At 38.3% G+C, this 23804-nt stretch overlaps 2 protein-coding genes across 2 annotated transcripts; both read right to left on the reverse strand.

Moving 5' to 3' along the window:
* Positions 1-1042: 1042 nt before the first annotated feature.
* On the reverse strand, positions 1043-5403 carry LOC113056090 (sex hormone-binding globulin). The gene is made up of 8 exons (XM_026222580.1): positions 5190-5403; positions 3892-3986; positions 3593-3782; positions 2865-3026; positions 2598-2757; positions 2383-2519; positions 1669-1855; positions 1043-1470 (listed from the first exon to the last, which is right to left on the reverse strand). Exons 1-8 carry the CDS (start codon positions 5268-5270, stop codon positions 1313-1315), a joined length of 1170 nt encoding a protein of 389 aa, XP_026078365.1. The 5' UTR covers positions 5271-5403; the 3' UTR covers positions 1043-1312.
* Positions 5404-6870: 1467 nt separating this feature from the next.
* On the reverse strand, positions 6871-19047 carry LOC113056091 (zinc finger and BTB domain-containing protein 38-like). Its single transcript, XM_026222581.1, has 2 exons — positions 18771-19047; positions 6871-15479 (listed from the first exon to the last, which is right to left on the reverse strand). The coding sequence occupies exon 2, from the start codon at positions 15184-15186 to the stop codon at positions 10465-10467; it is 4722 nt and encodes a 1573-aa protein (XP_026078366.1). The 5' UTR covers positions 15187-15479; positions 18771-19047; the 3' UTR covers positions 6871-10464.
* Between the last annotated feature and the right edge of the window lie 4757 nt (positions 19048-23804).

The following is a 23804-nucleotide window of genomic DNA, read 5'->3' on the forward strand; positions in this document are numbered from 1 at the left end:
CTACTAACTGAACAAAAAAGGTTTTTTGTTTGTTTGTTTTTTACCTAAGGAAAATAATTTAAACACAAACCTGATTAATCTATTACTGATATTTGTTATTTGTGGGAGCTATACTTAAAAAGTCCTCTAGATGGCATCGGATTACAGAGAAAAGTGCATAACAACTGATGTATGAAGCTCATGTAGCCAAAAACATTAGATGAACTTGACATTATGTGTTCCAGAATTGTATTTATTTATTTAGTCGTTTTTGTTGCATAAAGGTCATGTTTAAAATATATAAATATGTCAAATAAATAAACAATTACTGTGTTCCAGAGGTTGATTATTATATTTTTTTTAATTGCTGTCATAAACTCAAAAATCTTAAAATATGAACTTACATTATGAAGTATTATGTGTTTAACTGTGATAAATATGAACATAGACAAAAAATAATCATTTATATAAATCTTTAAAGTATTATGACCTACCAAAACAATTTCACCATCAGAATATATATATATATATATATATATATATATATATATATATATATATACACACACACACACACACACACACATATATATATATATATATATATATATATATATATATATATATATATATATATATATGTGTGTGTGTGTGTGTGTGTGTGTGTGTGTGTGTGTGTGTGTGTGTGTATATATATATATATATATATATATATATATATATATATATATATATATATATATATTCTGATGGTGAAATTGTTTTGGTATATATAGATAGATAGATAGATAGATAGGTAGGTAGGTAGGTAGGTAGGTAGGTAGGTAGGTAGATAGATAGATAGATAGATAGATAGATAGATAGATAGATAGATAGATAGATAGATAGATAGATAGATAGATAGATAGATAGATAGATAGATAGATAGATAGATAGATAGATAGATAGATAGATAGATAGATAGATAGATTAATATTAATGATTAATTGTTTGTTTGTTTTACATAACCTGCATATTTTTGTATTTACTTCATGGAGTGATACATTAATAAAGCAACACATAATTTAATTGATCATGATTTATTTTGTTGACAAAGATTTTCATTCAAAATTGTTCCCTTTAAGATGTGTTTGTAAACAGAGTTACCTTTTACAATCATTAATGTACTGGAAAGATGTATCATTGCATTTCCGATGTATTTCATTGCTCACTGTAACATTACAGCCCATCAGTACTTTTTTGAGGTTTTGGGTCAGCTGAACATGGAGCATTTTTAAATATGCCTTCCTATGACAGATATATATATAGAGTTTAGATTGCTAAAGTGAGTCTATTAAGTGAGTTCATTCATTGCTTCTGTAGGACAGCTGTGAGAAGACACTGCAGTGTGTTTGTACAATGCCCGATCAAGATCAATGACCTGGCCTTGGACAAGGATTTTCTCCAGACACCCACGAAGGTAATGTGTGCTTTTTGCCTTCTCGCTGTCACCTGAAAAAAAAAAAAAAAAGGTTCAGTGAATTAACTAAAGCAGTAGAAGTAGAAGTAGAAGAATTTGTTCAATACAAAAAAGTTGTCTGTTTGACAGAAACAAGTGAAACATACAGAATTTAACACTGAATATAGGGTGTTGGTGAATGGAGAACATCAGCATGGAAATTCTTGCTTACTTCCACCTCGCAAATTTACCTGGCACTCCCCCAAAAGTCAGTAGCATCCCCTTTTTCCACATGGAGAAAAAGTCCAGACTTTCCTTTTCAAGCTCTGATACGCTGTTTACCACAAGTGAATGTTTCAGTATGGTGAGAGTAAGTGTTGCAGGTTCACGGGGAAGGACAACACTTTCCGATTCCTCTTTCAGGCCCAACTGCTCCTTCTGTTACAGTGCAGATACATGGGCTACACTTTACAATAGGGTCCCATTAGTTAACATTAGTTGATGCATCAGCTAAAATCCACTAGCATTAAGCAAAGCATCTATTGCAGTATTTATTAATCCTTGTTTCTTTTTATTAGAAAAATATATAACTTTCCATTGTTATTTTGTCACCTCAGGACCATTAAATAATATTAACAGGTACTCTTTTAGATTTTTTATAAAGTATTAGTAAATGTTAAAACATTAACTTTGATTAATAAATGAAAGATTAAGAAATGCTTTATTTTTCATTATAAGTTCGTGTTACTAACTAATGTAATGTTATTAAAAGGAACCTTATTGCAAAGTGTTACCAATACATTTTATAACAAGATTGCTTGTAATAGACCTGTGTACTTTAAAACAAAAGACTTGATGTTAATATAACTCAGATTTTTTGTAATAATCATCAGCAGCGTCATCATATAAATGTTAATAGCATTTCATTAATGATACAAATTATAATTTTTTTACTCTGTACATACCTTGACATCTTTATTCCCTTCTAACTCTCCCAAAACATACTCAAATCCTGTGCTTTGGAGACTCAGCGTTGTCCCAGTCCAGGATCCGAAGACCTCCACTGTAATACCGGCCTCTTCTGTCTTAAGTCCAGGAAGATCTGTTAGGATATGTACATGGAAGGATAATGTCATCCAATCTGCAATGCAAGTTTAAACATGTATGACTTTTCGCTCACCAGATGTATTAAACATAGCCACTCCAGTTCCTGGAAAATAGCTCCCTTTCTTGATCTCGGAGAAGCAGGGCCGGGGTTCCCATGTTTCGTCTGTATCCCAGGTAGCGTTGAGATTTAACCAATGGCCTTCTCTTATACAAGCATCTATTTTTGGCTCAAACTGAGGAATAAAATAAAGGAAATTATATTTAATGTGGCCAGTCAATTCGATGAGTAGTTATTTATCACTTTTCAGTTAAAATGTTCTACAAATACAAGTAAACGTACTAGATGGAAGAGCTTTCGTTTGTCCACCAGCATGCCACCAAGAGCGAGACGTATTGTTCCTGATAGGTCGTCTTCCGTTAGTTTAGAATGGAGGCCGACTACAAGCTCAACCTTGTTGTTTACCTCTAGCACCACAAATTTGCCTTCATTGCGCAACTCCAGCTGTCCGAAACCAAAAAAGAATGCTAAAAAATGTGTTTTATTTTCTTTATATATACATATATATATATATATATATATATATATATATATATATATATATATATATATACACTACCTTTCAAATGTTTGGGGTCAGTAAGACATTTTTAAAGAAATTAATACTTTTATTCAGCAAGAACGGAAGTTTACATTGATAATATAAGTAAAGAGTCAAATTAGCTTATTAGAATGATTTCTGAAGGATCATGTCACAGTAAAGATACAAGTAACGGGAGATGAGAATTCAGCTTTACCTTCACAGGAATGAATTGCATTTGAAAATATATTACAATAGAAAACAATTATTTTAAACTGTAATAATATTTCACAATATTACTGTGTATTTTTGAACAAATAAATGCAGCCATAGCATAAAAGACTTCTTTCAAAAGTGTAAAAAAAAAACATACAGCCCCACACTTTTCAACTGTGGTCTTTATAGGAGCATAGACATAGGTTTGTTGTTTTAATTGCTATCAGGCTTCAGAGAAATCAGTAGAGATTAAGAAAAGATAAAGAGATTTTACCAAGTGCCAGGCTCCATCATTGAGTTTGCGACCTCCCTTTACGCTCACTAAGATGTCTGCCTTCCCAATTTGCATTTCAGGTATGCCATCACGCAGTGAAAGCACAAACCAGTCCCGTCCTTCTTTGGTGTCTCCATAAAAGACAGCCCCCTCTGGATCAAGGGTCCGAAACTCAAAGAAAGATCTGATGCTGTATGTGCGAGGTAAGACATCTCACAGTGATGCACGATGAGTAGCTATCGCAATTAAATGCCTAGAAATTACAATTTAGAAAGCAAAGCCAAATTGAGTCAACTCACCTCGTGATGTCAGAGAGATTTGCGCTCATCTGCATTACGGGAGTCCATTTGGACTGTCTGTGTGCAAGATTGATGACTCTCTTGGATATCTGGATCTTTCATCCCAAAAATCAGAAAATGGTTTTGACATCATACAACAATCATAAAGCAGCCAAGAATGCTCCGATTACGTTTAGACCTATCTCTCGCACTCTCGCTAAAGGCTAAGTAAACACATGCATCTGCGATATCCCCAGACAAGCTGCCAGTGTAAATACTGCTGCCCCGGGCAAGTGTGCAACCAGGGTTCAGCGAATTCAGAGGCAAATGTGCTAACTGTGCAACGAATTTGTCAGCTAAAGTTGTTTCCAAGCTGTAATATATTTAAAAATGTAGAATTTGGACATGTTAGCAGATGCATAGGCACTGTTATACCAAAATGATTTCATTTAGCATGCCAATACTGGTTCAGGATATTTTTTTCTAAATAGAAAAAAAAAAATTATCACAAGAAGGAGCTTAGATGTTTTTCATAAACTTTATATATTCTCTATTTTTTAGTAAATACACTCAAAAAGTATATAATCCAATTTTTTATATTTATGCATTAATTAAATTAAAAAAAATCAATCAAACATAATTGTGTAATCCTTTAAATGTCATACGATGAATAAAGAAATGTTAATGAATAATAAAACATCAGTTTTTATCAAATTTAATGGAAATAACTAACATTTTCAGTTTATGTGATAAAAAAAAACCACATTATACAAATATTGTCAATGAAATATCTAAACAACGAAATTGACTTGAATAATTTTAGCTTTAATATTTGTATTAGATAATATATTACATGACATTTTATCCAAATTAACTTTCAAATGTTGAAATAAACTTAAAGAAAAGTCTTTTTGTAGCTGGAGTTTCACAAGATATTAAAAAGAGGGGCAATACTGTTTTTTAAAAGGCAAAGCGAGTTTATTTTCTTTTGTATTATACGAACTCATGAACTTTCATTTCATTTTTCAGTGTAAAATAGGTGAAGTGCATCAAGCAAGCAAGCCTCAGTACACAGAATCATCATTCATATCTGTGCTGTCAACTTTAGCCTTTACCTTTTCATTTCTGTTGATTCAGCTGCATGGAAACAATTGCTTCTGCAGTTTATGCTTGCATATTATATTTAACAAGCACTACTTTCTCAACATAACTGCCTAGTAAAACACAAAAGGCCTTTGTGAGTATATGTCTCTTATGACTTGTGAAACTCTAGTTAAAAAAGAAATTTTAGACCTGTCATTTCGAGATCTCATACTCACCTGATCACCTGACGCTCTCCTGCACAGCAGAATCAGGTACAGGCCTACCAGTACTATGACCACTTCCTTTAGATAGTTCATTCTCTTTCAACTCCAGAGCTTAGAAGATGAGTAGATACAAAAGGGAATGGACTTTGGTTTAGCCTACTTCCATCAGACTACCTCTCTCTCTCTTTCTCTGAGGAGTGAGTAAACTCCAGTCTGGCACACAGCTTCCCCTGAAGACCAGAGAATGAGGATTTCGACATCACAGCACTGGAAAATATTGATCTTGTTTGTTTTGTTTTTAGTGTACAAGTCTTGTGTATGCTGATAACATGGTGATTCTTTTCACGAGTGTACTATTACACTAGCCTAATTGGCATTCAGTTATTTGTTTGTGCTATGGTGTTTAATGAATCAAAACATGAAGTGGGTGAAAGTTGGGAACAAAATGAAAAAAAAAAATGAATGACTGAATCGTTGTAGAGTACACTGTTAGAAAAAGAAATTCAAAAATGTTACCTTTAGGGACACCTAGTACAACAAAATACTAATGTATCCTTTAGGAATAGATAAGATAAATATAAATTATATAAATGTCTGACTTTTGTTACTTTTCAGAAATTTTTTTTGGACTACTTAAAAAGTTCAGAATGTAAAAAAAAAAAATAGTAGAGAGACATTTTATGGTCAGAACTATCAAAAGCTAAACACTATCATTTTCTGGCACAAACTACCTTATGCAAATCAATTGTCTTGATTAAATGGATACTGTCATTTCTTAGGTTAGTAAAAATGATTTTGAGTGGCAAATGAGGAACCTTCTTAAAGGCATAGCTTAATGCAGTATGAGTCTTAGAGGAACCCTTTTAGTGTATAATAATAAATAAATAAAAAATACCAAACTCATAGGGCAAAAATGTAATTTATATATAATTTTTAACAAATAGAGTTTTTTTGTTTTGTTTTTTTGAAGATTTCACTTGCCATCTTCGACCTAGCACTCAGTCTGATTACATGACATGAACTTTGAAAGGTAACTGATGTTTGTTCGTCTATTACATTGAAACCTTGATGTATGACTAGTGAGGCGTAGGGGGCTTTTTTTGTTGTTGTTTTTTGTGTAAACATGTTAGAATGCTAAAATAAAAGTATATATATATATATATATATATATATATATATATATATATATATATATATATATATATATATATATATATATATATATATATATATATATTCAGACTAAAGCTAACAATTACTATGAAAAGAGGTCAAATTAGTTTTGGAAAAGTTCTACCATTTTGTTTAATTATTTGATAGGTAGACTTTCCCAATTCCATGGCCAGTACCAAAGAGCAGGAAAACCTGGCCATACATCCAACAATCAGTAAATGATTCCAGTGTCAGAAAAAAATGTAATACAATGATACCTTAAGCTTGTCAGTGGGGCCTACCCATAAAGGTCACATAATATTAGTAGCTTAAGGGTACTACTAATATGCACCCTTATTAAAAAAAACACTAATATGCAATCTCTTTGAGGGTACTGCTCCAGTGACAAGCTGGTGTACCTCAAAGGGTAGGATTTTTTCCTGACAGGGTAAAAAAAGTCAAGTTTATTTTGCTTTAAACATTTAAACACATTGCCGACATTGCATATTAATGATGAAGATAAAAGATATTTTGCACATCATCAGGTTAATACTTTATTTGTATGGTTGTAGCGTGGACAGAGGGAGTAAAGAGAACAAGAGCAAAGAAATTAACTGTTGATTGTAGACTTGAATCGGCAATGTGTGCCAACAGACCTTTGTATTAAACGGTCACAAAGTCAACAAGAAGACACAAATAAAGTTTTCAAACATTTCACTTCTCGGAAACTGCCCAAATATAACGTGGACCTCTAAAACAATGGCACAATATAACATCGTCACAAAAATACCAGACAATTTAGTCACATGCCTACAACTATGACCAAGTGCAGAACATATGCAGCTGGTAGATTTCAGTCTCTTTGATTGACATTTGAAGCCTCCAAAGGGTCCTTGTTCTGGGTGGACCAGGATGATGCTAATTTGGTTGTAGTTCGGGTATTGTTCAAAACCAAACATACTGGACAGATCTGGGATTATTTCAACACACATGTCCCCAAAAAGCTAAATTTCTAAAATATTTTAAATCTTTTTTTTTAAGTCTGTGCAAATATTCAGTAGTCTTTCCAGATGCTGACCGATAAATAGCCCCTTTTTTTTCTAAAATAGGACTAGTAGTAGTAGTAGTAGCCCACACAGTCACTATCCACTGAATTTCATTGAATGTCTGCTGATGGAAAAAAACATAAGAACATAAATTGTAACTCATTATGTTGTTCCTCAAAGCAGTACTTAAATAGAACGTTTTATAGAAAATGTAATGACAATTTTTTTCTTTGTAAGGTGCGTTCAGATTATGTGCATATTCTTAATAGCTTATTTAAATAAAAAATGTAAAGGCATCTCGTATGTAAACATCAGAATTTTAGATTTAGTCTTTTTCTTTTTTGGTTACTGATTCAGAATTTAGCAATTGCTATGTGGGCCAATATTTAAACCAAGCCAGGCTTAAAAATAATATATTTTTTTAAAAAGCCAATGTTATTAGTTCGCTGAAAATAATTATCAGTTTTTTATGTGACCCTCTCAACATATGATTGTTACCTTTTTTTTTTTTTTTTTTACATTCGTTTACACAAATTTAACATTATTAAGTGTTTGACTCAATTCAATCATTTACACACTTTTAGAATTCATGTAAAAATGTTGTCATGGTGAAGGAAATACAGCAAAAATAAGAGGTCCAAAATCAAACACAAGTTTGTTGGTAGCAATCAAGGGAGATAGACCTTGTTTTGGTTTCCTTTTCCTTTACCACCACACATCCTTTCTCTCTCACACACACACACACTTTTACAATGCAAACAAAAGGCTTGTACTCATACTCGAGTGAAGCTACATGATCCACAACCGTTCATTGCATTGTGTTTTACTCTCAGGAAATGAACAGTGCTGCGGCTACATTGCACAGTTTCACACTTATTTCAAAGGGAGAAGATAAAATATGGAGAGTAGACCGGGAAGAGGGTGTTGGAATGAAAAAGACTTGGAGATGGAAGGGTGGTATTTGAAAAGCTTTCTTAATGCTTGGGGAAAAGAAATAAGGCAACATAGTAGTATCTCTTTTTGGTTTTAGATTTGAAATTTCGTTTGTGTTGAAAAAAAGTTTTGTGAGGACATGCCTCCAGAGAAAAAAAGCAGGAGAAAATGAAGAACCACGTATGGAGGAAAATTGAGTTTTGTGACAACACCAGAAGATACTGAAGAAGCAATTGTTGCTCATGCGTTGTGGTTATATTGAATCCAACTTCCTTGACATGTCCCTAAGACTACTGTATATAGATATATTTATGTATGTATATATGAATACCTCATAGCGGTTCAATATTACTTGTTATTTTTCAAGTCAGTGTACAGAAATGATCTACGATTTTTCTTTATTTTTAACCTCATGACTAAATTACATTCATATTCTTGTGTACTTGAATGAGTTTCAAGTACAAGCCTTTTCACACTACCAAAAAAGGAAAATTATGTAAATCAAACAAATAATATAGTGAATAAAAAACAAAAACAAACAAGAAAGTACAAGGGAGTGCTTTAGCTACTCCAGTGCTATAAGTCCCATAGTGCAGGTCCTGCAGGGGCGTCAGGACTGACTGACGTCCCCTCCCTCTCTTTTCTCTGCTGCGGAGAGAGAATCTGCTAACCGAAAAAATGGTGGCTCGCTTGTAGTAGATTATGTTTTCCTAAAAATAACATTCACAAACTACTGCCTCTTACGAGCGTTCTTTATAAGGGAAGCTGCATTTATGTTGTAACGCACTGCCAAGTTGCGTTTTTCTCCACTTTTCTCCCAATTTTGCTCATGCTCTCACTCTGTATCGTTGTCTGTTTGTCTCACTTGGTTTCTCCCTCTCTGTTGAGTTTCAAATTCAGTCAAGTGAATGGAGTGACTTTGGTGGACACCAGGGGGCAGTGGGGAGGAGAAGGCCACAGACATGAAGGAACGTATGTTGTTGGAAGAGATGAAACAGAGTTGGCAGGAGTACTGGAAGTACACAGACTTATTACACAAATGATCAAGGATTAATACCAACATCCTACAAACCAAACTATGCGAAACACAATCTGTCCCTAGACATAGCACGATCAAATATAGAGTGGATTCTATATCACCATACATTTGACCTTGTCATGATGATCCTGGTTAGTGAAGGCATCACGTAATAATATTTTGAATCCATATGACATGTAGCTACACCATCAAGTTGCTATGCTATGACTTACGAAAGAAGAACTTCATCTATGATTTCTATTTACTGACCTATTAAGATTATAGCCGTTTTTTCAGGAATGATGCTTTTATGTGAACTTCCATAAAACTGACCAAGGCTGATGCAGCACAAATTATTTTAAATGTGCATGCCTACACCCCCAACACACCCCACAAATAGGCTTACACAAACTTGCAGGCACACATAAAGCCGAAATACTGAAAAACACATGACTGGAGTACCGATGTTGTAAGATATGACACTATGAGCTACCCCAAAGTCTCCATGCATTACCTCTATATAAAATTGCACACTATACACACCCATGCATACACACACACACACACACACACACACGCACACACAAACTGCTACTGCATCTTCCCTGTGTGTCTGTGTGTTGAGTATGTTGAGCCTTGTCAGGAATAGCATTTTGCTTTCAGTAATAAGCCACCCTTGTATTACTATAAGAAGCATAATTAACACAACTATTATTATCATTACTGTTGTTATACTGTCCCTATTATGGGAAGCAGACAGAATTAATTTAGCAAAACACATATCCTGTTAGCTGTTATTGATCATTGTTCATATGTTATCCCTAATAAGATTTCCAAGCTCTAACAACACTAGAGGCAAAGTAGTGGTGTGTTGGAGGTGCATCTTGGCAGTGCCTGAAGGGGGCGTTATATCTATTGTTCTTTACCCCCTTATATCCTTTCCTCTTGTCATCAAGACACCTGTCCATCTTTCCACCATGTTTGATTCCTATGTATGTCTATGCATTTACTGCTTTACAAAAGAGAAGTAAGAGCTGTGCAAGAGTGTTCAGTTAACAAACAGAAAAACATATTTTCCACCCAAAATGGCCTCCACTGCTCTTCCACAGATATTCCCTTGCTGCCATTTTGTACTCACTTATGGGTTGTCCTGCTTTGTGCTACTGCTGCCGCCACTGTTGTATAGGCTGGGATTCACCACTAAAGGATGGGGCACTGTGCCTGTTAAAGGGGCAGCAGCAGCGGCATAATTGAAAAAAGGAAAGAAGGGTAAGGGCTCTTTATCCCCTGATGACATCATATTTAGAGCCATTGGAAGGGCAGCAAGGTTATATGGGTATGGCAGTAGCTGTGGGCCATACAGTAGGTGATAGGGGTCAGGGTAAAAGGGCATTTTAGTGGAGTCAGAGTGTGGTACCATCTTCCCAAGTGGTGGAAAGGGCAGGGGTCCAGCAGGGTAAGACATCAGGATTTGCTCCTCCTGTTTCTTACCAGAGCAGTACCCTCCAGGTATGACCAAGGGAAGAGTAAGCTCCTGTACAGGGTAGCCCGAGCCTCTGTGGTGTTCTGTAGGAGTGACAGAGGTGTTGTCCTTTGATTCAGGCTCTGCTCTGGGCACTTGAGGATGTAGCAGATTGTGGCACGAAGAATTATCACTCATCCCAGCAGAATTTGCTGGCAATATAAGACCCTGTTTTTCTGTGTTGTGCCTTCCTCTGTATAATTGGCTTTGCTCCACCTGTGGCCGCAACTGTAGGTCCAATGGTCCTGGAGAGTGACAAGGTGACTTTGAATACCTTTGAGAAGTTCCTTTTGGAGTGGTTTGAATGACAGAGCATGTAGGAGATGGTATAGGACTGAGTGGTTCCTCTTTGGGTACTAGCAACGACACCTCATTACAAGACTGTTCCTTTGAAATGTTGGATGGATGTTTAATCTGTTGAACAAGCTCCTTCTTTTTTGCCAGTATTGTTGGCATGGATAAATCTTGGGCTTGGCTGCTGGATTGAGGAAAGAGTCTTAAATCCTGAGCATCTTGTAAATCACTGAAATCTTCATTTGGAATATTGTCACCTTCTCTAAACACATAACCTCTGCCTGCTTTTAGTGATATGGGTCCAGATGGAGTTGTTTCTCTTCTAATCTGGGGCTCTGTCAGCATTTGAGAAACTTGGATTTGCCTGTCGCTTGGTGTTGGGCTTCTTTTCTGCTGATCTAGTGTGTCTAAATTCCGTTTCTCTGGTGTCCTGTAGTCTAGGCACTCTGCACCATTCATTACTAGTACACTAGGGAGGTTAGGAGAGATGACGTTAAACCTTTCTAAAGTGGGGCTGTGCATAACTTGGGAAAACTGTGCACACAGTGGACTGTGGACTTTTTCATTGTTTGCCACTTTGGGGCTTTCACAATTTCTGACTCTTTGGTGTTCTTCCATCTTCTCACCCAGTTGGTTGTCAGTGATTTTACAGTCTGGTTTGGAGTAATATATGACAGACACGGGCTGTACTTTCTCACAGTTGGTGTCTAAACCTTTGCCTGGTGTAGTTTCTACTGCAGAAGGTGTGCAACTTGGCATATCTTGCTTTTCATGTGTGTCTTCAACCTTGGTTGGACTGCCTAACTCATGTCGCTTGAGGTGGCAGTTAAGTGCAGCAGAGGTTTTGCAGACCTTATCACATTGTGAGCATGTATACTTGATCAAAGGCCTCCTGCCCAAGCGAACTGGGCTGCCTTTCTCTATGGAACTTCCATTCGCTCCATTATCATCTGCTTTAATTTCTACCTCATTTCTTAATGACTGAGAGGTGAAGAAAGTAGAAGCAGACAGGGGCTTGTTTTTGGGATGCTGAGTTCTCTGATGTTCCTCTAGTTTGGACTGTGAGGAGAATGGAGCTCTGCAAAGCATGCACACAAACTCAAATAGATGTGTCAACTCATGTTTGTCTCGTTTCCTAGGGCTGGAGAACCAGCGTCCACATGTTCCACACTCAGAAGCCTGATCTTCTGACCATTGTTGTTTGATGATAGAGGACACTGTGTTTTGATGGTTGTTTGGAGCCTGAGGGACAGACGAAGGGAGAGGAAGATCAGGCTTTCCATTAGTTCCCTTTTCTTTTTCTTTCTGTTCTGTTATTGAAGAGACAGGACAAGTGTGTGACATATTTTTGACTTCAGTTTTCTGTGATTCACAGACTTCTCTCCGTTCTTTCTTTACTTGCTGTCGCCTCTCCTCTCCCTCATCTGCATCTTTAACCTCAATTTCTTTATTCAGGTTTTTCATGAGTCTTTCAGCTCTCCTCATAGGCCTCAGAGATCGTTTGTAGTGCAATTTGCGCTTCCAAGCTTTAGCCCCTTGCATATGAAGGGCTTTTCGCTTGGGTTTGTAAGAATAGTAAGGCCTCCATAGGTTGTCCTCCACATCATGGTCATTTCTGTCCTCCCTGACCTCCTGCCGGAAGAAGTATTTCCTCACCTTGCCTTTTAGTTTAGGGGTTTTCCATTTGGACTCTACCTCCTTTCTTTCCTGACTGGAGTTACGGTGTTTACGTTGGTGATGGTTGGTGTGCCGCTGCTCTCTCTCATCTTCTTGTGAGAGGTTACTCTTTTTGGGTTTGCTGCGTGTAGGGCTTTTGTCCCTCCTTAGATCTGTTTCAGAGATGCTCCGTTTGACAATGGCCTCTTCCCCTATGCGCACAGTAATCTGACAAAGTGGACCGCTGCCTTTGACTTCTGATCCCATTGCTAAAGGTATTGTCTTACTTGACTCTGTTTTATTGTGAACTTTTCGTCCCTTTTGATGTTTCTTTGTTGGATGTCTCATTTTCAAGGGCTCTGGGTCTACACTGACAGCATCCCATTCCCTGTATGCCTCTGTGTGCTCTCTCTGGCTATGTTTTTTAATCTTTTTTTGACCGGTTTTTGTCATTAGATGATTTTCTGGACTTCTTTTTCTCTCCACAGAGTCCATCTTGTTTCTGTGAACAATGACAGAGGAAGAGACTGCAGCACTGTGCATGATGACCGAGGGTTTGCTGTGCGCAAATGCAATGACTGAAGAGACAGCTCCTTCTGGGCACTTTTGAGTTTTGCTTTTGCCACTGTTACTACCTGACTGCCATAAATCTGAGCCCTCTGTCTCTCTTGCTTTTAATGTCATGTCTTTTTGAGGAGAAGCGATTTTTTTACCCTGCTCAACTCCCACCCTGATAGGTAATCCCTCTGGCTCAGTCTTGATTTCTGGGGTTTGAAGATCTTTCAGGAAAGACTCTAATTTCTTAGTGTCCAGAGGTTGTGGGAGGCTGCTGTCTATAGATAAAGGCAGGGTAACTGATGAATCAGAAGTGAGTAATCCATCAGCCATTGGCTGACTGTATGTTTTGTAAGGTCGCTTTAGAGATCGCATGGGCAGCAGGCGATACAGTTTAAGGGCATTGACCTTCTGCTTGTAGCCACCATTGACTGTTTTTTCACTTGAGATCAAGCCAGGATTGATACCGTGGAATGCCTTTTGGTGTGTTTTAAGGTTGTAGTAAGTAGGAAATGCCTCCCAGCAAAAGATGCACTGGTAGCGCCTTTCACCTGTGTGCCACACTTCATGTTTGGTGCGGTACTCAGCCAGAGCAAAAACCTTATCACAGTAGTGACAGGGGTACTTCCGTCGCCATGAATGCACATTGGAGTGTCGCTTTAGGCTGGACAAAGTCATGTAAGAGCGTTCACACACAGAGCAAAAGTAAATGATATGTCCATCCACCACTTTTACAAAGTGATCCTCTTCCTCCAGGGTATCGCTGCAAGTCAATGTTTCAGCATGATGAGCGTGAAGGTCTCGCACTTTCTTTATGGGTCGGCCAGGCCTTGCTTCTTGTCCAAGCTGTTCTGGCTCTGCAGCCTCATCTGCTCTCTCTCCCTCCACTTCACCCTCCTCCAGGGGCTCTACTTTGGGTGGCACTGGAAAAGCTGGCAGCCCTTGCCTGCAGGTGGCCTCATGGGATTGCAGTCTTTTATTATGGATGAAGGCTTTGCCACAGTGGCGGCAGCTGAGTACTCGTCCCCCCCGATGGAGACGCATGTGGACAGTGAGGGACGAGGCAGTGCTGAACAGACGGTGGCACACCCCGCACAGTAGTTCTGGCTTCGGCACTGCCCTAAAGGAGTTATGGAAAGATGGCGTGGGGATAGTCAAGGGGGAGGAAGTTAGAGAGACAGACGAGGGTGAAGGAGGAGGAGGAGGGGTTGATGAAGACGAGTGAGGGTTAATGCTAGGGAGAGGAAGGCTCAGTTCAACATGGAGGCTGTTTGCCTTGCGTTTTTTGCCTTTTGAACTCTCTGGATCCTTCACACTTTGGTCCTGGTAGGCTCTTGCGCTGAGGTTGAAAAGGATGTGTGCTGTTTCTGTTGTCGAATGCTCTTTGTATCCATTATTGAGGATAACCCCAGCTGTCTCTTTTGAATAGTCAATTTTGTTAGAGTGTTGTAAGGGAGATGTTGGGTATCTGGAACCACTACCATCAACAGAAAAGGACAAAGATGACTTGCAGTTCTTACTGACTGGAGCAGTTAGATCAACAGGGAAGGAAGAGGAAGCACATGGCAGGCGGTCAGTTTTTGTTGACGTTTTCGATAATTGTTTGTCTCTAAATGCTTCCCCTATCCACGCTGTACCATTTGAGCCATCTCTGCCATGGACGTCATTGGAAGAAGTGGGATGGGATGAGGAGCAGTGCTTCTGTGAAGAAAAGCTAGGCAGTCCAGCACTGAGGGGAAAACTGAGCGATATCCTCGTAGTTTTGGCACTGTCCGCCTCCTCCGTGCCCTCACCCATCCTGTCTCCTCTCATGTGTTTATTTCTGTGTTTCATTGGATCCTTGTACAAGTCCTCTGAGATTCTCTCCAAGGCTATAGTTGGCCTAAAACAGAGCACTAGACAGTCAAAATATGTTTCTGCAGTCCAGCAAGGTCCCGGAAAATGCTTTAAAGAGTGTCTGTTCTAGCTATGTCTTCAGTGCAGAAGTTGACAGTTGAAGGATGGTGAAAACCAGAAGTGTCAGATCAAGGATTGTCATGCATTGCACATTCAGCTCCAAGTATGCAGTGCAGGTGTGGAGAGGGTCCCAGCTATCCTCCCCTGACACCATGGTCCCGCTCTTGACCCTGCAAAAAATAAATACATAAAAAATAGTTCAAATATTCTGTTTTAATTACAGGAACCATTGTAGATTTTAGACAACCACAAACCAGAGAATCTAGTAGTATTATTCTGACGAAAAACACATTACAAAAAGTGTGCATTGTGTGGTGGCAAATCAGCATGCTAGAATTTAAAACAGACTTACTGCCTATAAAATACAGGCTAGCAATAAATAAGCAATACATTATGATTATTATACACAGGCAACTTAGTCAGACAAGGTTGGTTGCAATCATCTTAGTTTTCAAATTTGGCATGGCAAAATCTGAAAATGTGGAAACAATCTCAGCAATTAACCCCACTGAGTCACAGCATTCCCTTCACCTAATTGAAGACTGCTAGAATTTAATTAAGATTTCCCCAACAGAGTGTTATTTATAGTCAAAGTGCTCCAGATATGCCTAGACTGAAAAGGTACCAAAATATAGATGACCTTTTGAACCGAAGCATTGTGTGTTCCTGATGCTGATCTCTCTCTCTCTCTCTCTCTCTCTCTCTCTATCACTCTTTTTTACTACACTTTATAGCATTTAAAGCAAAAGACCATGTGATGAGTACTGTCAATGAGTTTTTCATTAGCAGTCTGAGAATTAATAGTCCACAGTGTTGTTGTGTTCATATACCCTCATTAGTTGCTCATTTAATGACTTCTTTTTTTGCTTAAACTTTTATACCAAAATCTACCGTAGATGCTAGTTAACATTCTTAGTTATCACTAATGATGCGACACCAGAGAAAATCCCCAGTCATGGTTTTCTGCCTGCGTTTTAGCCAGGCAGGCAGGCAGGCAGGCCTCTGTAAAATTCCACAAGCAGCCCTGAACGCACTGAAACTAGGTCAGCACTGTTATTGCAGAGAGAGAAAGAGAGGAGGAGGGAGAGCAGTAGAGAGAGAGAGAGACAGAGAGAGGTGGGGAAGAAAGCAAGATCCAGGCCTGGAGACAGGAACAGCCACAAACACACAGTTAAACATGCACAGAAACACACACACATACACACACAAGCAGTCAACAAGCTTTATGCACACGCACATACACTCTCCTCTCAACACACAAATACATTTGCAGGCGTGCAGGCACATATGAACCGGTCGGTCTGTAAACAAGTGGCTTTACAGCTAACGTTACCCATCATACCACATATGCAGCTGCTGAAAGTGTGCAAAGGATGAATAGCAGAAGACCTGTATAATAATAGATGTTATGTTAGAGTACAATTAGACAGGAAGAGTTGAATATTATTCAAACCTGTCCAGCACTTGTTGTGGCTGTGGCTGCTATGGCATGAAATAAGGCCTAAGAATGACACAGTTTTACATGGCATTCACATTGGGAATGGACAAACACATCTGCCACCCCCTCGTTTTCTCTGTACGTCTGTCCCTATTTATCTCTCCCTCTCACCCTCCTTTTCTCTTCACATATGACGCACACGCTGCCTCTCAACAAACAGTCCCTGGTGCTAGAGGCTGGCCAAGCGTGACAGGGCCTTTGCCTCCCCCCTCTGACTGCCACTCTACTTGAGCATGCGTTCAACTGAAAGAGTTAGAGCTGAAGTATTAAGGTGTTGGATCTTGCACTATAAAATATAATGTCGAGTGTATTAAATAAAGGTTAACAAACTGACTTTCTACCAAATGGAGGAAATTGAAAACGAGTGTCAGAACCATGTCATCAGCTGGAACATGAAGTGCATGCTAGTCATCGAGGTAAAGATTTTCAATTTAAGCACACGAGATGACTTGCTTTATAATGCGGTCACGGGTGGGTTAGGAACTGAGAAGAGTCTCGGAAGAAGATGGGTAATGAGCTAAAGGTCTCGCATTTAGCTGGGCCACTGAAAGAGACCATGGACTGAATGGTAGTGGGAGAGAGTAATGAGTGAAGGCCGCCTGTTTCAGTATCGCCGTGACGGGGCCCACCGGGGTGAGGCAGACTATGAAAAGGGGGATGTTGCAAGTTTCTGAACTCTGCACAACCCCCTGCCAAAAACATGGTGGAGGCAGCCAGAGGAGAGATGAGGAGTAGGGAAAAGAGCAAAAAGGAGGAGTGGGCTGGTTTGGAGAAAAAAGTGGGAAGCAATTGGGAGATGGAGACGGATGGTCCAAGGTTGCGTCCACGGTAAGATTTCCTCGCTCCTTGCTTTCCCCTCTAAGCAATTTATGGTATCTTGGTGATTTGTCATGAAGCATGCTCTAGCGAGTCTGCCCTTGTTACATGCTGAGTTTGACATGGTCCGCTGGGTTTAAACTCATCAAGTGATTCCCAGAAATCTGTTGCTGTAATATGATCAAGGACAATATTCTAAGTAGAGCAAAACTTGAAGAAAATTGCCATCACAGACAGAGTGAAAAACCCTGCTAGTGACCTGGCTGAAGCCATTTCCTTTAGATCATGCCTGAAGCTGCTTCTATAATGCTTCAGTTTGGTTAGGAAAGTGAGCAGCACTGCCATGTTTCCATTCTTATCTGATGCCCTTGTCACTACAATATGCCAAGATTCTTTATGCTAACATGTGTAAGTTTGAATAGAAAATATCCCATGCTAGCTGACATGAACCCTTAAGCAGCGACAGGAAATTCAATTTAATTTCTAGTGTATATGCAACTCACTTCAAAAAGACCATACAACTGGCTTCTAACGACCTCTGACCCTTTGGCCTTGCAGGGGTTTTTAATAGTGTACTTCCAACTATGCAGTACAGCAAAATACAGTGTAAATATAAACTGTTAAAAAAAGTGCATGTGCATGTTATAAAATCTAATAACATACACCTTACGAAAACACGGGTAGATGCTGTTTTTAGGAAAATGACTGGCTCCATATTCCAAGATGCCACTTGATCGTTAATTCTAAAAACATGTCCTTCGCTACTGAGATAATCAGATATGAACTTGCCACATCATAAAGTATCCAGATCTAGCAGAACAGAAACTATGATAAGAGAACGCAAAAAAGTCTGAAGCTTTATTCTGATTCTACTTTAATCAGCGACTCACCAGCCCTGAAAAAGAACTGCGTGGTTCAGCCACAACAGCCGAGGATAAGGGAGACAGGCCTTGATTAGCGCGCACACAAACCCACACGCACACTCATTTCTGGTGTCTACACAGAACCAAAACACCATCGATATGATATGAGAGTGGCATAGAAATGCAAGAAGCAGGAAGAGGTGAAGACAGAGAGATAGATAAGAGGAAAAAGTCTCTCCTTCTCACTCCCATTCTCTGCTACGCAAGCACACAAGACAACGTACCTCGAAAAACCTTCTGCTGCATCTCGGCTGCGATGTGTTCTCTCTCTCACTCTCTCACTCTCCCTCCCTTGGTCTCTGTGTCCTGGTCTGTGTGTTCCTGTGTGCGTGTATGAGTGAGAGAGAGAGAGAACACAGGGAAAGACGAGCGCGTGCACACAGGCAGCGCTATGTAGAGGGCAGAAACGACTCTCTCGCACTCTGACTCTCCCCTCCTTCTGCCGCTCTATCTCTCCTTCCCTCACCCGCTCACTCGCTCTCTCACACTTCAGTTTGCCACTGACACATGATTCTGGGCTGTTTTTGCTTCTTTTTTTTCAGGGGTACACCCTTACTCACCCACACCCACCTCCCAGCCTCATTTTAATTTCAATTCTCTTTATATTCAAATTTGTTTTTGTTCATTAGACACACACTTTAACCATGCACACTCTCTACTCTACATACACCAAGCCTGATGATAGCAAGGAAGGGAGGGAGAGCGGGAGTAAGGGAGAGAATGAGCGAGTGAGAGGACGCCATTTAAGCAGTTTGTTACGTGCACTGCCAGTCCCCAAAATGGCTGAAAACAAACAGGAGCCATGCCAACAGAAAAAAAAAGCTTGGCCATAGAGACAGGGAAAGAGATAAAGAGTAGGAGCAGGGAAAAGTGAGAGAGAGAGACGCCAGACAATACTTGGGTGAAACTCTTTAAGTGAGGTAGCCAAAAGAGAGATCAAAGAGAAGGGCATGGACATGCACTTTGGTTTCCATTTTATCCTCGCTCTACTTCCCTGACTAAAGAGGAGGACGTTTATGGCAAGAAGCGATTTGAAAGATTTGGCCTTCTCGCCATTACGTGGAGCAAAGAAATAAAACCTCTGCAAACTTTTTGCCCTGCCTTCGTTTGCTGAATCAGTCCGTCTGGTATTTGTTGGATGGATCGATCTTGCTCTCAATTCCTAATCTATCTATAGCTACTGAAAAGTGCAGGAACCACCTGTTTAAAAACAGCATTGTGTTTGAAAAACTATTTAAAACTTGACATTCCAAAATAATTTTGGACCTGCGGAGAGAGCAGGGCAACAGGATAAGGAGAATGAGGCTTCATATTGAATTCTGTCCTCTTCTGTCCACTTTTTCATGCCTAAATTTCTGCTGAACAGCTCATTATACCCCCATCCTACGTTCCTTTCCCCTGTGCCTCTCGGTCCTTCTCTCTATTTTTCCTTTCTCTTTCGCACTCCTTCTTTTTCTTTTCTATTGTATGCCAGCCCACTTGTCTCCATGGGAACTTGGTTTGGAAGGGGTGTTGTTCTTATGATCTCTCCGACTTGTTGGAACTTTGTCACTTTTCTCACACTTCTGCGTGGTTCTTACAGTGAGCTTGATTATAGAACTTTCAGTTCACATGCTTGTATTTTCTCATTTTAAATTATTTGTTTCTTGCTATGTTTATTTTTTTTTATTTTTATTATAGTTTGGGTAACGTCTTCAGTAAGGATTACCGCAAAGTAACACTATAAGCTGTTTGGGAACTGGAACATGGACATAAGAAACTCATATGTAGAGTTCGAAATCCAAGATATTTCACCACAGTCAATATTAAGAGCATGGTGTCCAGAAAACATGCCAAGATATGTAGACAATGGATGTTTTATCACTCGGTATCAATAAGGAAATTGAGTTCTTTAAAAGGAAGTATGTCTTGATTTAAGGTACCTTTGGGATAAGATCTCAGTTCAAATCAAAGTCAGTGTGATAGCAAATGTTCAAGGATTATGCATTCAGTTATAATACATTTATATGAGTTAAATTGTGTTGTAACTTCTCATTTCTTGTTTTAAAAAAAATCAGACAGAGGTGGTCTTCACAAATTGTCGTCTTGAATAAGCGATTCAGCTTTGTAAACACGCTTTTTCATATTCTAAATTATTGTATTTGTCATTTGATTGCCTCTAATCTTTGTCTGCTGTGAAAATAGGTGGCTCAAATGCTCCCCTGCTCGCTGCTGATCAAAGGCCTTCTTTAACATGACATATGGATCAGCAGACACTAATGAGAAGGCAGTGGCCAGCTGAATCTCCACGGTAACAAAAGAGGCTGGGACATCTGGAGTCAGCCACACACAGACTCCTGGGGAGTTTTGGGGAAGAGGGGGCTGTCAAATGTCCGCCTGCAATGGGAGGACTGGATAACAAATATGGCAGTGGGCAGATGAATGAAAAGCCAAGTTAACCCTCTAATGTTGTTAGTTTTGCTGTCAGAGTACAAATAATCAGTGTTTACATGAGATTAGTATGACAACCCAGAATCTTTTCTTTTATTCATATTTATCAAAGTTTGTTTAGGTGGCTTTTACTTAAATACTTACTGCTGTTATGACTATTGCATTGTCATTGTTCTAATTTATTTTTATTTTAACATTTTTCTTTTATTATCCATTAACCTTTTTTTTTATTTTAATTTTGATAGTTTTTCCATATTATTAATGTATGATTTTAAATATATAGTTCCTGTTTCCTGCAAATTATTGATGCTTCTGAAAATGCTGCCATTCTTAGTTCATCCCTGTTTTAAATTTACAAGACATATTTTTTCATTAACAATTTGCTGTTTGTGTAGCCAAAATATTTGTAACTGCTCAGATGATTATATATATATATATATATATATATATATATATATATATATATATATATATATATATATATATATACTTAGTCTCACCACACTCAAGTCTGAGCACCATGTTGTTACTTTGTACACTTGGATGATTTCCGGGGTCATATTCTCATATTCATCTTCCAAGCACATTAAATTCCAGAGATTGCGAATTGCTGAATGCTTCCATTGCTGTGTTTTCCTGTATTTTTTTATTTTATTCAATCCCTCTGTCACGATACACAGGATTAGGTACAGCCAATGGTAAATTCATTGAAATCAACACAGTGCAGGTGAGGAATGACTGTTAGTATGGTAGGATGAATATTGACTTGAATGTAACTGTGAATGTGTCTTACAGTATGATCTAAGAGCACACAGACACACACACACACACACACACACACACAGGAGCAGTTGAAATGAGTGGACCAGGAGATGACTTAGATTCGACTCGGAAAAAGGAGACAGCATCAGAGGTGCTTACGGTTGGTTTCCCAAGGTAAGTTTCCAGGTAAGAGAGTCCGTGTTCTCTTGACAAGGCTAAACAGTAAATACTGTGCATGTGTGCTTTGTAGTGGTATTGATGCTTTGTGACAAGGGTTCATGTGTGCGATTAGAAAATGTGAGGGCTGAGTCAGTGAGGAGCCGGAGCTTGGTGTGATAGTGACACCCTCTTGAATTCGTTCTGTTTCTAAACAGCCCCAAAATTGCATTATTTCCATTTTAAATGTATTTATATAGGGATAAGCATTTATGCTATAAGCTTAAACTAAATAATATCTCAGTTGTGGTTTTAATATTATATACGTCTCCCTTGACTTTAAGAAATTTTATCTGTATTAACATTATATAGATAAAGCAGATACATATAGTGATAATGGACTCCCTTGTCTTGTTTCTCACAAAGGTATAAACACATTTTGTTGTAGATATAGAGATGTAAAATATCTGAGGAAACAAAATGCTTACTGAATGTCTCCTCTTTATAAAACTGATTTATTGTAATCATAATATGGCATAATCGCAAAAAATGTATTCCTCAGTATAAATCAATTGGTAAACTTTTATGAAATTTGATGTATAATGTTATAATAGTGATTTAATAATGTATATATATATATTTATATATATATATATATATATATATATATATATATATATATATATATATATATATATATATATATATATATATGAATTCAAAAGCAAACCTGGGAAAGAGTAATATATTATGGAGCTGAAACAGCCCATTAGTGGTACTCTGATGCTTTTATTCAACATTTGTTTTTTAGAATTAAGAGATCTAGAGAGTCCAGAGAATTGTGCTGCGATGTTTTTACTGAGGTTGAGTGAAAAACTATTAGTTTTGAGCCAAGGATTCCAATGATAAAAGACACCTGAGTCTATAACAAACAGTTAGTACAGGGGCGCCCAAACTCTGTCCGGTGTCCTGAAGAGTTTAGCTCCAATCCCGATTAACCAGCTAATCAGGTTCTTACTAGTCATACTAGAAACTTCCAGGCAGGTGTGTTGAGGCAAGTTGGAGCTAAACTCACACTGGCCCTCCAGGACTGAGTTTGGCTTGTAGTTATGAATGCTTTTGCGTTTTTGATCGCTGTAGCGCCCCCTCTTGACCGATTGGGGCAAGTCTTTGTGTCTGAGTAGCGAGTGTGCACAACGTGCTTGAACCCCTAAAAAAAGTTTTAGAATAACTCGAGTAGACTAATCAAACAGTTGTTGGCCCCCAGTGACTTCCGCAGTATGGGGAAAAAGTACTATGGAATCAGTGGGGACCAGAAAATAGATACCCACATTATTCAAAGTATATCAAATAATTTTGTGTTCAGCAGAAGAAAGAAATGAGAAAATAGAAATGAGAAATGTTTCAACTGGTTATTGTCCATACAATGAAAATTAAAAGGGGTCCCAAAACAACATTGAGTTTTATCAAATGGACAAGAAAACTACTGAGATATTTTTATTTAATATCTATCTCTGTGTTCTACCAAGTTTTAGAGATTTGGAACAACACAACAAAATTGTCTTTTTTGATGAACTGTCCCTTTAAGAAGGTTAAATTAGAGAAAGGGTGTCGATGCATTGTATGCATGCAGGATGATTTTTTTTTTTTTTTTAAGAAGCCTCTTCTTCCAAGTTTGCATTTAGTTGATCAAAAACAAATGTGTATAACTAATAAAATTTCAAATAACTGTTTTCTATTTTAACATACCTTAAAATATAATTTATTTCTAATGGCAAAGTTTAATTTTCAGTAGCCATACTGCAGTTTTTAGTGTCACACGATGCTTCATAAATTATTCTAATATGCTGACTTGGTTCTTAATATTTTTTGTGGAAAGCGAAAATGTTAAGCATTTGTTGGTTCTTTGG

This window comes from Carassius auratus, chromosome 37 (assembly GCF_003368295.1).
Source record: "Carassius auratus strain Wakin chromosome 37, ASM336829v1, whole genome shotgun sequence".
Lineage (NCBI taxonomy): Eukaryota > Metazoa > Chordata > Actinopteri > Cypriniformes > Cyprinidae > Carassius > Carassius auratus.

Bases quoted from the DNA above. Each gene is read 5' to 3' on its own strand.
- LOC113056090 (XM_026222580.1), bottom strand. From the start codon at position 5,270: ATGAACTATCTAAAGGAAGTGGTCATAGTACTGGTAGGCCTGTACCTG. The intron at 3,987-5,189 runs GTGAGTATGAGA...TTGGGATGAAAG, and splicing joins GGAGAGCGTCAGGTGATCAG to ATCCAGATATCCAAGAGAGT. The intron at 2,758-2,864 runs GTACGTTTACTT...TTTATTCCTCAG, and splicing joins AACGAAAGCTCTTCCATCTA to TTTGAGCCAAAAATAGATGC.
- LOC113056091 (XM_026222581.1), bottom strand. From the start codon at position 15,186: ATGAAACACAGAAATAAACACATGAGAGGAGACAGGATGGGTGAGGGC.